The 17374-nt window shown below is 39.6% G+C and overlaps 1 protein-coding gene across 3 annotated transcripts in view; it reads left to right on the top strand.

Moving 5' to 3' along the window:
* The window catches only part of TRAPPC9 (trafficking protein particle complex subunit 9), a 451119-nt gene that overhangs the window by 63116 nt on the left and 370629 nt on the right, over positions 1-17374 (top strand). For all 3 annotated transcript variants that reach the window (XM_053951519.1, XM_053951609.1, XM_053951698.1), the window contains exons 16-17: positions 5967-6119; positions 15724-15848. In XM_053951519.1, coding sequence (XP_053807494.1) covers positions 5967-6119; positions 15724-15848 — 278 coding nt within the window. The remainder of the gene's footprint in view (positions 1-5966; positions 6120-15723; positions 15849-17374) is intronic.

The following is a 17374-nucleotide window of genomic DNA, read 5'->3' as shown; positions in this document are numbered from 1 at the left end:
GGCTGCATGTATGGAATGGTGAGGCCAAATACAGGTGAAATGGAGAAATACTCAGGTGAAAACTGAGAAATACTCAGGTGAAATGGAGAAATTTGTGTATTAAATAGTGGAATATAAGGGCCTGTAAATCATATGTTAATCAGAATTTTCCTACGTAACATTACACAGTTAATGGGTTCACAATGTTGAAAAAGAGACTCATGCCAACTTTAAAACCACCATCTCTCCATGACAACTTTGGTTAAAAATAGCGGGGAAAAAGGAGAATAGTTGATATACTCACCTCTAGGTTCAGTAAAACTTTTAATTTTCATCCTGTATTTTCTTTCTTTGTTGAAGATGTTTGCAATGAAGCCCCTTTGTGTATCTGACAGTGTCTTTAACAGTATTAGGCATGATAATTATCAGAAAAGGAAAATTTCTGATGATTAAGCTATAAGCATGCATACTCAAAAAATGCAACTTAAATCCCTATCTCAGAAAAACAGAAGTGAGTTTTGAGAATGATATTTGTTCTGACAGTGTGAGAACTGTGACATCAGAATCATGCAATAAGAAATGTTTGTGGGGAGAGGAACTTCTGGAAATCATCTTAACCTTTTTTTGAAAGCAGAACTTAAGGTGATCCAGGGTCCTCTCAAGTAGAATGTTCAGTTTCTTGCTTTGTCTCACAGAAGTGAAATGCACCCCTGTATTTGGAGCTGTGTGGTTGAGATGAACTGTGTTACTGGAGGAGAAAAAAAAACCTTAAGTGTGACTTTTTAAATGACTGTGCTGTGGAAACAATATAAAGCATTGGAAAAAGCTAATTAGAAGAACTAATAGTCCACATTAAGCATACAATAATTATGTTATTTCAAATGTGATTTTATGGAGGTGTTGCAGAGTGTCATAGACTCACTGAATGGTTTGGGTGGGAAAACACCTGGAAGACTTTGGACTTCCACTTGTCCTGCCATGGGGAGGGACACCTTCCACTATTCCAGATTGCTCAGAACCTCATCCAGCCTGGCCTTGAACACTTCCAAGTATGGGGCAGTCACAGGTTCTCTGGGAAACATGTGTCAGAGCCTCACAGTAAAGAATTTCACCACCCTCACAGTAAAGAATTTGTTCCCAATTCTTAAGCTAAACTTGTCCTCTGTCAGTTTGAAGCCATTCCCCCTTGTTCTGTCACTACATGCCCTATCCAAAGTCCCTCTCCAGCTCCCTTGAAGCTCCTTTAGGCACTGGACAGGGCTTTAAGACCTACCCAGAGCCTTCTCTTCCCCAGGATGAACAGCCCCAGCTCTCTCAGTCTTCACAGCAGAGGTGCTGTGATCACCTTAGTGGTCCCCTCAGGACTTTTTCCAACAGGTCTTTCTTGTGTTGGGGATGACCTTTGCCTTTTTTCATGGGCTCTCTTCCACTTTAGTTATGACCCTAAACTGATACAAATGCATGAGGCTGGGCTGACAGTCCAGTGGGATGGGATTCTGGTGGCCAGCAGGCAACCAAAGATTTGTAATGTCAGCAGCTTCTTTTGGTCAGTGAATACATGCATGGAACTCGTGAGACATTAAACCATCTCTAATAGCCTCTAACACAAACTCTTGGTGTTACACATCAAGTTGAGAGCATGTGCAGGTGTTTATAGTGTGTTAAGAAGTTGTCCCTTGGTTGTTCTGTACTACTCCTCACTGAAATGTGCCTGTTTAAACTGCTCAAGGTGTCCTTGAGAGCGGGTGGTCACCTTCATTTTCCTGAGCACAGCTTGCCAGTCAGCTCAGGAGCCCATGAGAAGCTTTGGCCAATTCCAGCCAAACACAAAGAGCTTTCAGTCATCTTTTGTTACACCCGATTTCCTTTGCTGCTTTTTGTCTTGGCAGTTGCTCGTGAATCTCTTGCAGCTGCTGCCTGCCTGACCTATTTCCCTACTTTCTGTTTCTGGAGCCACAGCTTTTAGCACAAAGATGAGTGCTCTAAATGGCAAACATTCTCTTTTTTTACTGATGCTGGATTTATAGCCAGTCACTGTCCTTGAGGAAGCCAACTTCTCTGGCATTGTTGTGAGTGGTGTCATGTTAATGAGAACCTCAGGAGGTAAGACTTTCACACTTGCCTTCCCTTACTTCTCTTCTGTCACCATCAGGGGCAACTCTTCGGGTTTTCTGCTCTGGCCCTCAGATAAATAAGAATTTGCAGCTCCCCCCGTGCAGTTCATGAAGGACATCACAGGGTTTTGAGTCCTTCAGCAGCTGTGTGTTATGGAACAGATCCCGAGGCAGATCAGCAAGGGGGACTTGTCATGCTGCCACAACAGACACGTCTGTCATGGCTTTTAGTGTCTCACTGCACCCCTGAGCCAGGCTGGGGCATCTGTAGGTTGGACATCACATGTCCATGCTGTCAGGGTCAGCTCTGTGTCACCTTACACTGTCCCTCACCGGGTCAGACAGTTTAATCCTTTTTTTGGAAAGATGACCTGTGCAGAGCTGGATGCTTTCCCTTTGGCTCCAGTCAGCTTTTGTTAGAGGCTTGTTGTGTCTCAGATAAGGGAGTGCAGTCCAAAGGCTGTGATAAACCAACTATTTGATCCACTGAGGAGCAAATATAACCCTGGTGTTTTCAAACTTGAGACTTGAGAAGAGCCCACTCGGCAATCTTAGCACAAGTGGTGAGCCCAGCTACACACATGGAATGAACCTGGATGAAGCAAAATCCTTGCTCATCTTTCCTAGAAGAGACAGATTTCAGGAATTTAAATGTAGAGAAAGAGGTTCACCTGTCCAGCTGCATTCTTCCCATGGCCTTTGAACACATCTGCCAGACCACAAATGAAAAATCTGCTTTGAGGTTCAGGAAGATCTGAATATCCAGGACTAGATCTATTTATCTTTTTTTGCTAAAGAAAAATTCGTAAATTCTTTCAAATGGGAATTGGTTATTGGGGTGGGTTGACCCTGGCTGGATGTCAGACACTGTCAAAGCTGCTCTGTCACTGCCCTCCACAAATGGCCAGGGAGAAGAAAATACAATGAAAGTCTCATGAGTTAAGGACCAAGCAGAGATCACTCGCTGATCACTGTCACAGGCAAAACAGACTCACCTGTTTTATTAATATGAATTGAATTTTATTGCTAACAAAATTGGGCAGGATAATAAGAAGTAAAATATATCTTGAAAACACCTCCCCCCACCAATCCCTCTTTCCCAGGTTTTCCATCCTCTCCCCCAGTGGCACAGGGAGAGGGGGATGGGGGTTACACTTTGGTCACACGTTGGTCCTGCTGCTGTTCAGGGTGAGGAGTCCTTCCCCTGGCTCCCCTGGGCTGCAGGGGAATCTCAGCTCTGGCACCTGGAGCATCTCCTGCCCCTCATCACCACAGACCTTTGGTGTCTGCAGAGTTGTTCCTCTCACATATTATCACTCTGCTCTGAGCACAATTACTTCTATACAAGAACTTCTTTCCTTCCTAAATGTGTTATCTCATTGGAAAGAGCATAACAAGTCCTGCAGGTTCATTTCTATCCACCAGGTCTAGGAGAAGTTAAAATGTGTGAATGCCAATGCCTGTGCATTTAGAACTGATAGTTATTTTGAGTTTATAAACTATAATAAATAAATATTAAAAAAAAACCAAAACAAAATAAACCAAAAACAAAACCAAAAAAAAACCAAACAAACAAAACCAAAACAAAACAAAAAAACCCTATAGCAAAAAGCCAGATTTACCAGGGGATTTAAGATTGAAAATAATGGAGGTTCTTGTGTTCTCAGAAGACTTTTCTATCAAGTTTCTCTATGCAAAATGTGACTCTGGACTTTTTCTTTGGCAGACCTTAAAATCTGTTGAAACTTAGAGTGGTCTAGGATGACCCAAAGTTAGTTTCTGGGTAAGCTTTAACGTGATATTGTTAGGATTTTAGTGATTTAGTTCCCAGTGAAATGAAACAGGTTGCTATTTACAGCTCCTGATAACAGTTGCTTGTAACTTAAGATGTTTGCTAAACACAGATTTTGGGCTTGAGAAGGAGCTGAATGCAGGCTTGCCCCAGTTCAGCCTTCCACTGAACTGAGAGGTCTGAAGCCAGAGAATAATTCACAGTAATACTGATGACTGAACAAGATCAACATTGTTAAACTATAACCAAGTGTCAGATAAATATAAATTAGCTCTTTCTCCACATCTACAGCTTAGCTTTTAGCTCAAGCATTTAGATCTTGTGTTGTAATTGCTGGTGTTAATTAGAAAGTATCTGCAAGGGCTGTTCTCACTTTAAAAGTCTTTTCACTTGTAATGTCTTCAAATAGATCTCTTAATTAATGAAAACATGTTTTGGAAAGAGTTTGGTGCTCCAGTGCTTGGGATATGTCATTCTTTGTTTACACTGAGTGAAAACACTCCTTGAGCATACTGGATTTTTACTTAACAGGAAAAGGGGATAGAGATTGCCATACTTATTAACTTACTTTTTATCTTGAAAGGAGAAGAAAATGCTTAGAATGGTGATATGGTTCCAGCTATATAATTAGGTGAGGTGGAGGTGAGGTTAGGAAGTAATTTTTGGGAGGATTTTTTATTTTTACCTTGTCTTTGTTTTGATAAAGAAATCTGTATATTGATTTGGTGGGGAAAGACACAAGACAAGATCTGGTAGTCTGTGAGAAGAATATCTTTCAGGCAAAGCTTTTGTTGTTTAGGTAGAAATTAATGGAAAAAATATTCTCTTTGTTTTTTCCTTTTCCTAGAAAGGGAAACCAAAGGTTCCTGTGCGAATTAAGATGATTTGGACATAATGTGGAATTCTGATTGCTGCTTTTGAAAGATCCTTTATTCCAGGTTGTAGTAGTTGAGGCAGTGTGCCCACTCTGTTCCCTCACAGGTTGATCTTAGATGGTGGTTTTGGGAAGGTTCTTAAATCACAGCAGATTTTAATTACCTTGTTCTTGCCAGGTAGCCTGGGAGGATGTAGAGATGAACTGTGTGACTTTCAGTGGTCCCTGTTGTGCAAAGCTGTGCTCAAAAGGTGTTTAAATGAGCTTTTAGAAGAATTCTCCAATACACTTTGGAGATAACATGCATTGCTATAATAAATCAATAAACCTATCTTTAGAACTCTTCCAGTCAAACCATCATGCTTATTTATTGTACCTATAGACTTTCTTGTGGTATTTAGCATTGTCTGGTCTTGCATACAGGAATGAATTTATTGATGGGGTGGGTTGACCCTGGCCAGAACTGAAGACTCAGTGTAGATTAACAGTAAATTCTGTTTTTTTTTTTCCCTTGTATAATTTTCTGGCATTTCAGGCTTATGAGGGAGGACTTAATAATTACAGATCCCATATATCAAGTGGACCAATGACAAAAAATTTATTAAACAAATTTTCTTTTGTCACCGACTAATCCTGTCTGGCATCCTTAATGACTGGGTCTTATAAAAAGCTGCTTCTCAGCTTTAAGAAAGGTCTTTATAAAAAGATGAAAGCCAATAGTCTTCTTACCCTTCTATATTGCTCAGTAAATAACTGAAGAATGATACAGCTGTTTCAGAATTTCAGCTCATTAAGTTTGGGTTATTTTGATGAGAAGTGCTCTGCATTCATGTGACACCTCCTGAGCTGAACTGTGTAGGATTCAAAACTACATGAACATTTAGAACCCCTGCAGGCTATATTTAAAGTTTATATTTAATGCTGCCTATTGTGCAGGGTTTGTTTGTTTTTTTTTTTTTTTCTGATAGTGATCTTCTTTACTTAAATTCATATTTTGAGCTTTGTGATCTGTGTGATTCCAGGTCAGTGTCAGTACCCAGTAACTTCTCTTTCTAGTGCTACATTAATTTTAATACATTAATTCTGAATATTTTAGATTTTAAACAGGACATGACAGATTGATTAGTACTCTCTACATCAGTTCAAAACTGAAACTTCCTTAATGCGGGGCTTATGCTTATGAAATATTTACTTTATTTTGATACAGAGAAGCTGTATGGAGATTTCTTGAGTTGGAATCTAGAAGATACCCTCTGCCAGTTTCCTCTAAAACCTGGAAAGATTGCAACATTGGTTGTAAACATTAAAGTGAAGCTGGACTTTTCTTGCCAAGAAAACCTTCTGCAGGATCTCAGTGATGGTGAGTTTTTCCTTTCTCCTTGCTTAGGAGGGTGGTATGTGCTGCTGGAAACACTTTTCTAATTGCTGTGTCCTTTGTGTTCAACTGATTTGTGATGTGGCTACGTGTTTGAGTGTTTGTGTCTTGTAAAGCAAAGACAACCCTTGGCTAAGCTCTACAGACTGAAGGGTGAAATTTTGAGAGAACTGGGCATGAGAATCAGGCCCAGCTTCCCCATCATGAGACCTTGCCCTGTTGTCTTTTAGAATATTTTTTGACAGTGGTTTGGAGGTATCTCTTTGTATCCTTACCTTATGAGGGTAAAGAAAAATAATTCACAAACATTAGTGGGGTTTAAAGAAAAATAGCATTGAGTTGATTATTTAATTATCCAGGATTGAAGAATTCTGAATAATTGCTGAGTGCAGTTTTACCTAAAGTGACAGACTGAAATTTAAGGCAGAATCGCCCTAATATTTGTACTGCAGAGAAAGTGCCGTGTGATTAAACTTACTTTGAAGAAAAGGAAGCTGCAGTGTTTGCTTCTATTAGAATTATTTGGAATTACAAGTACCAGATACTTGTAATAATGATTTCATTTTTATAATAAACACACAGTCTTTCTGGAGTAATTACTCTACTCTTTATTTTTCGTTTGTCTGATATATTTACACTGATTAAATTACCTTGACAAAACAAGATATGCCTGTATTAAAAATTCTCTGTTATTTGGATTTTTTCCCAGGATCCACTTGCAGATATGCATTACCTTTATAAGTAATCTTTCAGTACAGAAAAATACAACAAAATTACATGCAGAGCTTATTCAGGTTGAAAAGGAATGCTTTCTGTGAATTACCTTGCAAATGCATTTAGACAAGAATTATAGTAATTGTTAGTAATGATTGAAAGATTTTGGTTTTGAAACCTTCCTAATGTAAAATATAAAGATACTTTAAAAATACTTTAGGACTTTACTGCACAAACCCTACAGTGTTGCTACACTGCAGTTCAGTTCAGAGCTTGTTGAAAATGCTGATAGTGAAGGAAGAGCACACCCTGACATTGTGAAGACACGGGTGCCAGGGCATTGAGACCTTGAGAAATGCCCCTTGATGGTAAGGGAGATTTCATAGTAGATATGTAGATGTAGATGTAGATGTAGATATATATGCACACATATATATATAAAATTTCCTTCATTGCCCAGTGTCCAAAATGCTCTGAAGCTGCACTTGTCTAGGAGCTTTTCTGATGAAATAACATAAACCCCAAGCATTCTGTAGGAGGTGAAACTTCTTGGTATGGACACTGAACACCTGTGGGATTTGGGATTTGGATTTTGGCCTCTGTTTACCTGCATTCAGCTCTTATGGGACCAGAGATGAACAAAATCTTTGAATACCATTTTTGCCCTACTACTACCTCCTGCTCCTCTGGAAGGTTGTGTAGCTGAAGCAATTCAACCTTTCCTCATTTAGTGATGATAACGGAGTAGGATCTGTTACTGCATTGTTGGAACTTTGGTATCTGTGGGTGCTGTGTACTCTCTGTCCTTTGAAAGTGTTATTAGGGATGCTGAATATATTGAAAATTTAGTTGCTACTTTATTTTTTATGTATTACTTTTAACTTTACAAATGCTGAAGTTTCCAAAGAGGAGGTAAGAGCCTGATGGGAAGAACAGTAAAGAAAAATCAATGGCAACTATGACATGACTTTTAATCATAGGGTACTGTGGTACCTTTTTCTTTTGAAGACCAACCACATTTACAGTGATGATCAAAATACTTTTGTGTCTTACAAGCAATGTCTTTAGTAGGGCAATTTTTGCATCCATGTAGTTTCATTTTTCCTTTTGCAGTGTTTGTAATCAGGACATAGTGCAGAAGGGATAAATTACTGATGTTTTTGATGATACACATTTATCCAATTGGAAAGTAAACCAAGTTACCAATCTGAATTGCTGAGGTGTGTTGATGGTGTGCTGCCTCACAGAGAAAAACGTTGGGTGTTTTTCCAGATTGGGGGAAGCAAAACCACGAGTGGCTGTACAGGATCAGATCAGTGACCATCCAGCCAATATCCTGACTGTGACACTGGCTAAGGGCAGGTTCCAGTGGGACAAAACAGGAAAAATTGTGCACATACTTCTGTTTTCCTCTAGGCCTCCAACTGTTGTTAGCTTAGAAGCTTCCAGGGCTGAATATGGTTTCTCTGGTTCTAGGCACTTTTACTCATCCTTAGTGGGTTTCTCCTTCCTAAAATTCTTCATTCTTCCTGTCAGCACTTTACAACATGCTGTGGCAAGAAGAGTCACAGCTAAATTACTTTTTAGCAGCTTTGCACTCACTGGTGGCCTTGTGTTCTCAGGTTTTTTAGTTGCATGAGAGAGGCAACAGAGCATCTTCTAAACATGGTTCCTGCAGTGATTTGTTGCATTTTCCCAGGGTATTGTCACAGCAGACTGGAGATTTCCAACTGTTGAGGGTTCAGTTGTCCCTGTTATGGGAACTGATCAACATGTCAGCCCTTTTGAACTCTCAGTTCTGTCTGTTTTAGGGAGGCTGTACACATTATTTCAAAGCTGATCTATGTGTTCATGTAATGACCTAATGGTGCTCTTTATTTTGTTTTATATTACTTTCCTTACAATCGTGGGGTAATGCACAATTTATCATTTGCTTTTTTGACTGGTGCTGAACATTGATTTGGGAGATTCATGAATGTGTGAACCACAACTCCATGATCTTGCTTCTCAACAGAAATGATATGCCGAGAGCCTCTTAACTGCATGTATAAGTTTAGGATTGTTTCTCCCCATTTATTTATGTTGAATTTTGACATCTTATTGGGTGTTGGTCTTTTCTCCCAGATAACAAAAGACAAGATGAGAGGAAATGGGCTCAAGTTGCACCAAGGGATGTTTAGATTGGATGTTGGGAAACATTTTTTCACTGAAATGGTTGGGAAACCTTGGAACGGGTTGCCATGTTCACCAGCCCTGGAATCACCAGCCCTGAAAGTGTTCCAAAAAATGTGTGGATGTGGCACCTGGGGGACATGGTTTAGTGGTGAACATGATGGTGGTGCTGGGCTGAGAGTTGAACAATGATGATCTTCAAGGTTTTTTCCAACCTTAACAATTCTGTGATTCCATGTCTTAAAGCCAGTTGACCGAGATTCGGGAAATCCATGCAGGGAGATCCACATTTGCAACAAATCTTAGTGAAATTTTGGATCTCTTGTCCAAAGAGATCAGGGTTGATTCAGGGTTCCTCCTCTGGCCGAGAAGGTCAGCATGGGCATTTAATTTGATTCTGAGGTTGTTACACTGGGTGAGGCAGGGGAAGCCCTTGATCTGCCCGGTACAGCCAGTTGCAAGGAGCTGAAGCAGTGAGATCTCTGTCACCTGTTAAGGTGACTAAAAAGGTCAACAGGATATTCACATTATGAGCATAATGAATTCCCCTTTCCAGCTATTATACTGCAGTTTCTGAAATTCAGCATTTCCCTGACACTGAACGGGGTGAGAACAATAGCTGCTCTTTCTGGATTGTATTGTATGTGGTGACTTGTTGGAGGCTTTTAAAAAAGCTCCTGTTACGTGGGGACAATGTTTTGCAGAGTTAATGAATTAATTTGCAATGAGTACTTCATTATGTAGAATGTTAGCGTTCATTTATTCCTTGTACAGGGAACCTAAAGACAAATGTGAGAATATTTAAATTCATGAACTCATCAAAGGAACTAATTAATTACATGTTGAGAGAGAAGCAAATCTGTGCCTTAAGTCTCTCCTTCCCTTTTCTTGGTGCTTGGAGAGGCTCCTACAACAGAGGCTAGGCAGTGTTAGAGGAATAAAGCAGGTATTTATGAAAAAGGCCTTTAAAGGATACACCTTGGGCAGTACAAGAGCCAGGCTGTGGCTCCACCCAAAATGGACCCCGAGTCAGGGGTTTTCACACTTTTATAAGTTTTGGTCCATTTGCATATTGGGGTTAATTGTCCAATTACAGCTTCAGGTTATGAAGTTCCATCCTCCCAGTTTGCTCTCCTCAATTCACTGTTGTTTGCACTTTTTGGGCCTGAAGCTGCAATGGTGTACTTGGTTCTCAGGCTGGAGAAGGATTGTTTTGTCTGACTGAACTGTGGGGACAACTTGCTAACACTTTATATGAAGTTCAGAGTTACACACTGTTGCAGTATAGAACCTGGAAAACATGAAAGCTAAAACTTAAGGCATTGCTCTAGGGGGAAAAAGCTTGCAGAGAAACAATAGCATATTTCTAGGAGCACTAATCTTGAATATTTTTTAACATTGGTATGCAAGACCAGTGTATTTTTCATAGTTACTTTGTTATTTTTCTGCTTTAATGGTCAGATCTTATCTACTTCAAAATATCCCTGCACTTAAATAGTGTACAGACAAAGCTTTTTTTTTTTTTTTTTTTTTTTTGGAATGGTACCTGGTTTAGAATTTAAATGTTCTCTTGACAGTTATTCCAAGAAACTAAGTAGCCTGGAGGACTCTATTAGGATAATGGTATCACTGATGGTGATGATGCTGCAGTACTGTCATTTCCATGTTACTCAGCTTGGTAGCCTTTATAACATTGAATTATTATGAGTATTCTTTTGAAGTGACTTAATTTCTAACAAGTTTTTTTTTTTATCTCTGCAGTTTGAAGATGTGTTTGGTTCTACTGTTAAAATGAGTAAATGAGGGTTTTTTTCTTTTATTCTATTTTTTAAAAATACAGATGCTTCTGTGTCCTCCAGACTGTGGAGGACTATTCATCACTGTGTAACTTTAAAAAATATTCTTAATTTTTTTGAGAACTACAGAATTCTTCTTGAATTACAGCTTTAGTACTTATGGACAATAAGGTGTCCTTTTCTCTTCCAAGTGCACTTTAAACCAGATAAATCATCTTGTCTCATGATTTGACTAATATAGGGTGGGATTTTTTAAAAGTATGTAAGTGCCATAGTACTTCAGCCTATACCAGTTTTACCAGGCACTACACAACCACACAGAGAGCTGGTGTTTCAGACCCCAAATCTTTACAATGTAAATAACTAAGACAGAAATGAGGCAAATAACAATAAATTGATTATTGGCACATACAGGCCAATAAACCTGCCATCCTGTTATGCTGTTGCTTTGTTGAGGCACTTTATTTTAGCATCTAATGTAACCTGCATACATAATCTCTAGTGTTTATTATGAACTTCTTTACACTTCATTTGTTCTCTTTCATGGCATTCACCCTTACTGTAAATTTATCTTCCAATTTTAGTTCAGTTCAACAACCTCAGGACATAAATCCTTGCTTACAGTGCATTTGTTATTGTTCATTGTTGTCTTCAAAGGTAATGGGGTTTCTAAGAAGAGCTCAAGTCTGGTACATGTTGGCTGTGCCCTGCTCCTGGGAGCCAGAGAGCTGCTGCATTCCCAGGAACTTTGCCTGGAGTGCTGCTGCCTGGGGTCCCTCCTGGGATGGTCCTGAGCACATTTTTGAGAGAGGGAAGGAGCTGCACCTCAGTGCCCACCTGAAGTGTGGAGGGTGGATTATATTGCCTCAGACTCAGTGCGTTCTCATGTTATTCTGCTATTTGTTGCTGCACACAGCAAGTTTCTAGAATTCTGCACACATCATGAGAATACAGTTCTCTTTTTCTAGGGGAAAAAAAGAAAAGGCATTCAAGTTCAGCAAGCAGAGTCTGTCTCCTGTCTCGAGTTTTTTTCTATTTTTCTGCATGTTTAAAGTACTTCAAAGCTGTTACAGTATTCTTATGAGATGTTGCCTACCAGGAGGTTTTTGTTTTGAAATTTCAATCAGGAAAGAATTGACAAAATAAACAAATGGGTTGAGGTGGCATTTAGTTTTCATAAGTTATGATCAAGCTGTGTATTTTCCAAAAACTCTGTGATTCTGTGACATAGCATCATAGAATGGTTTGGATTGGAAGGGACCTTAAAGATCATCTTATTCCACGTCCCTGCCATGGTCAGGGACACCTTCCCCTATCCCAGGTTGCTCCAAGCCCTGTCCAACCTGGTTTGAACACTTCCAGGGATGGGGCATCCACAAATTCTCTGGGCAACCTGTGCCAGGGCCTCATCATGCTCTGGATAAAGAATTTCTCCTTGTAAGTTTGATGCCACCCTCCCTTGTCTTGTCACTCCATGGCCTTGCAAAAAGTTCCTCTCCAGCTCTCTTGGATCCCTTTTAGGCCCTGGAAGGGACTCTGAGTTTTCTCTGGAGCCTTCTTGCACAGCTCCAGCTCTCCCAGCCTGTCTCCAGAGCAGAGGCATCCCAGCCCTCTGGGCATCTTTGATGCCTCCTTTGGAATTGGTCCAGGAGCTCCACATCCTTATGATGTTGGGAGCCCCAGAGCTGGAGAAAACACTCTGGGGAGGATCTCCCCAGAGCAGAGAGGATCTCCTCAGAGGGGCAGAATCCCCCCAGAAACATCCCTGGGCTGCAAGAGGGGATGCAGCTCCAGGCCAGTTGGATTAGTCTGGCCATAGGCTGGACTCAGTGATCTCTGAGGCCTTTCCAACCTGAATGATTCTGGGATTCCTCCTCCTCCTGCCCCTCTCAGAGTCCCTGTGCTGCTGTTCAGGAAGCTGCAGGAAGCAGGTCTGCACTGCTGTGGGATTGTATGAAATTCTCTTGGAAAGAAGCAGCACTTCAGCCTAAAACCTTCCACTGTTTCCATTTCGTGTGACATCGAATTGCCTGGACACAGCCTCAGAATCCCAACCTCTGTGGTGTCAGTGAAACAATTTTTAAGTGTTTTCTTGCTGTGGAGTTTGGGACCTCCATAGCTGTGATGTACCTGTTGAAAAGTGGATCCATTTTCGTCCCCTGGGTCAGGCCAGTGATCCTTGCACAGCACAGTGTGACACAGGACAGGAGCTGTCCCATGCCACCTCTTCCCTCTGTGCTCAGTTACTGCATTGTAAATCTACAGGTTTAACTCCCTGAATGCACTTTGCCTCATTCAAGTAAGAAATTTTGTGGCATTCTTCTGTGCAGTGTGCTGGGAAAGTGGCTAATGAAGTTAAATTGACAATTTACTTAACATTTGATAGGAGAGAGGAAATGCTGGTGAGAGATTTTGCTCTGTTGTGACAGCAGTGACTGGGATGTTGGAAAGGCAAGCTGTGTTTTTGCAGTTACCATGGAAAAAGTGTTGGTCATATGCTGTTACCATGGAAATATTCAGTGTGGATTGTTGAAATTAGGAAAATTTCTGGACAGAGTAGAAAGATAATTATACTTTTTATAGTGCAAGGCTGCTCAGGATGTTTGACAGTAGGGATTGACAAAAGAAAACTATGGAGGATTTAGCATCTTCATCTCTCTAAACTTCATGAGAGAAAATAAAATGTATGAAATCTCAAAAAATATAAGTATCAATAATGTAAAACTTCTGGAGAATTGCTTCATTGATGCTCACTGTTTTCTCCTGCCATCATTAAGTTCTGCAGCCTACCAGGGTTTTAAACAGGATTTCTCCCATTCTGCCTATTTAATGTATTGCAAGGGAGTTGGTCAAGATCTTTTCCCCCATTGCTGCCTGATCAAAGAACAGAAGAAACAAAATAATTTTAAAAAATAGTTGTTTGTGGTAGAAAATTATTTTTGGTCCTCTGGCAGAGAAGTTGCCTTTAGCAGTGCAGGCTGTGAAGGGCTGAGTCATTTGCAGCATAACAAAGTGCCTGGCACTGGCTCTGTGAGAGTGCCACAAACTTGAGACAGAAAGTTCAACCACTAACAAATTACCTTGGGCTTCCCTTTGATCCTGATGTCTCCTTTGCTAGAAAACCTCCTTTTTCAGATACAAATTAGAGAGTCAAAAATTTCTTCTTTCCAGAGAAAATGCTTAAACTATTGTCTTTTCTTCCCCCCACTCTAGAAATTAAAAATAAAATGGGATTTTAAAGGATAAAATAATTAAGAAAGGCATTAGTTATATCTCTGTGATGCTGTTTTAGATATTATCCGTTCTTCTCTCAAAGAAACAAAGCTCATGCCATATAAAAAGTGAAAAATATGACTAATGCCATGCAGGTTTTCATACTTGGTTCTTTTCATGTTTTAATTTGCAATTTTATGCACCAGTCAGTGTCAGTTTTTGTTCTAAATATAGAACTAGTGAAAATCATTCATCAGTTGGAGAAGAATATTTATCCTCAATTAAAACTTCTAATTTTCATTTTGAAAGAGCAGCTTTCAAAGCCTGTGATCAAATGTAGTTCTGTATTTATTTCTGTATTTTGTCTTGTTCATGGTCCTGCTGCATTGCATGGGCAGGGTGCTCTCACCTCCTGTCCTGCTCTCCCCCAGGAACTGAAGAACAGGATATTTATTCTGTGCTAAGGTGCACTTCGGAATTAGTGAAGGAAATTGCAAGTAATGGAATATGGGAATAGTCCCTTTATTTTCTCATTTGGATACCTGTGAAGTTTAATGAAGCAAAACCCCTTTCATGTTCTATCTTGTTCTTATGGTTTCTTCTTTTGAGGAAAGTATCCTCAACATGTCCAGCTTACATAGGAGCAATTTAGGAAATACGTTTGAATTTTGTGTAACAATTTGGTTTTCCCTGTGTGTTCAGCTGTATGTCTCTGCTGCTGTACATGAGATTTTGCTTGTATTTAGTTGGTGTTTGTAGATTGCAGTTGCTCTGCACAGCATCAAGGAATAAAAGCTTTCTCTTCTCTGGATGTCAATCTAAATGAAAGCAAATAGTGAATCTAGTTTTACTGTTTGTTAAGGCTTCCTTATTTGAATTCTCTTGTTCTTCTAATTCTTTTGATTCAGCAGTAATTTTCAAACATTTTAAGTTTGTGCTTAGAGTGTAGCCCTGGTTGGGTGGAGAACCCCAAATGTGCTGCAGTACATTTATTTACCTTCAAGTTACACCTTGTTGGCAGTAACAGAAACTGCTAAGTTGTTGTGTTGTGTCTTTGTCATCCTGTGTGTGCCAGTACCCAGAGTAGGAGTAAGCACCAAACTGGGGACATTCCTCTCAGGGTAGTTTTAAGCTTTTTTTGTTGACTCTCACAATGGAAACCTTAAGTTTTCATTCTACCTCCTTTATAAATGAGAACTATTTTACCTATTTTTGCATTAGTGGATGGACAAAACATGACATCTCTGTTTTCTGTCATTTTCCACAATATATACTTTAAAAAGAAATCCTTGTACTAGAAATTAATTTAAGGATCTGAAGGAGCTGATAGGATCACACTGTCATGGAAAACCACAAGCTTTGATTTTTATTTTAATACTGTGAATGTTAAAACTAATTTTATATTATTAACTCTGACATCTCTGTTGTGGTATTTCAAATGCAGTTTCCATCCTTCCCTGTGATATTCACTACGTTTTTGGTGTGTTCAAGTTTGATTATTTTTGATCACCTGGCAGAATAATTTTTTTTTCTCCTAGCCAAATAATTTTTGTCTTTTGTTCTGTCTTTTTGTGTAAACGGTTAATACCACTTTTTGTGTCTTTTCTCTCCCTTTGATAATACAGATATAAATTAATTGGAACAAAACTTAGCATCAGACAAGCAAAAGTAAGTCTCTTTGTTCTGTTTTCCAGATGGAATCAGTGTCAGTGGACTCCCACTCTCCAGTCCTTTCCGGCAGGTTGTCAAACCAAGAGTGGAGACCAAACCTCTTAATCCCCAAGAAAGCAGCAAAGTTGGTGATTTCAGTCACGTCAAGGTAGGGGAATGAATCAAAATAAGTAAATCCTGTGTTTTTTTGTTGTACTGTGCTATGGTTTGTTGTGTGATTAAAAAACAAAGGTTTCCTAGTCTCATAAATATTTCCCTTTGGTTTCCTTTAGCACAGCTTGATGTTCTGTGTTTGGATTGTTATATTAGAGCCAACAAACAAAAAAGGTGAAGAAAGATCAGGCTAAGAGTGGAAATTGCAGAGTTGGCTGTCCCTGTGGTGTACTGGGGGAGCTGTCAGCTCACCTCATGGTGCTTTCTCATGCTATTTACTCTGTGAGAAGGTGCTTGTCTGTGAGTTCTTGGCTTTCTTGCAGTGAGGTTTTTTTAGTGGTGTTCATACAAGTAATAAAACAGAATAGTTGAGAGAGTCAAAGAAAAAGTAAATTAAAGTAGCAGGGTGGAAGAAGAGTAGTGTAGGTGCAAGAACAGTTGTGTAGGTGGAAGCTGTACCATGCTTACCAAGAGTCTGCCCTGGCCTAAGCTGCTCTTTGCTTTTCTGTGGCAGATCTTACCTGATGAAGGTGTAAAGTTGTTGTTTAGAGCATGAAATAAATTTAGCATCATAATGGCCAGATCTGAAGAAGATACAATTCGAGATGAAAATAAGAAAGACTGTAAATAATGGACTGCAGCACTTCATTGGTCTCTTCCCAGCTTCTGGTGAATGTTGTGTTGTGTGCAGTATTTGATAGATTCCCTGCACAGATCCATGTTCTGCATGAGCTCATCCTGTCAGGAATTAGGCTGAGTGTTGTATGTGGCAAAATTTGGCTTCACATGTGTTTGAGAAGCAAACACAGGCTCTGCTTTTCTCAGTGTCTTGCTTTGCCTGTGAATTTGCTTCCTTCACAGTGAGAATATTCACAATTCTATCTGAGCAATAAACAGGTGAAGCTGTTAATTTGTAATTGTGTTTCTTTAGGACCATTAGCACTGCTAATTCATCAGCAATTGATTCTGGAGCACAGAAAACATGACTGCAGCATAGGAAAGGTCTTAGCAAAATTATTAAAGCCTTTGTGTTTTATGGCATAGTAAGGTGTTTCCCACTTGTTTATAAATATAAATTAGCATGATTGAGGAAAAAATTGCTATTTAAGTGAACAAAATGTCCCGCATTAATTTTTAAATTGAGAGCTTTGTGTAGAATGTCTGACCTATAGACACTTCTCAGTCACAGTGGCAATGGGAGTGTTACTTCAAGATAGGACTAAAAAATCTAGAAATGCAGAACTTTGCACCAAGGACATGAAGAAAAAAAGCATTTTGGTGCATTTTTTGCTTGTCAATCAGTTGTCCTGGCAACCAAGAAGTTGCAGGTTCCCAGTGATCTGTGTGATAGTGTTAGAAGGATGTTGGAGGACTGTAAAGCAGAAACTTGGTTTTTAACATGTGTAGCAAAACAGTGTGGTGGGAAGGCACATGCTGGATCCTGTTGCCAGGCTCATGGAATGAATTTTAATTTAATTGGTATTTCGTGATAGAATGACCATTCAGATGATCAAAACTATG

The sequence above is a fragment of the Vidua chalybeata genome, chromosome 1, assembly GCF_026979565.1.
Source record: "Vidua chalybeata isolate OUT-0048 chromosome 1, bVidCha1 merged haplotype, whole genome shotgun sequence".
NCBI lineage: Eukaryota > Metazoa > Chordata > Aves > Passeriformes > Viduidae > Vidua > Vidua chalybeata.
Note: the sequence above shows the minus strand (reverse complement) of the source record. Positions and strands in the feature narration are given on the sequence as shown.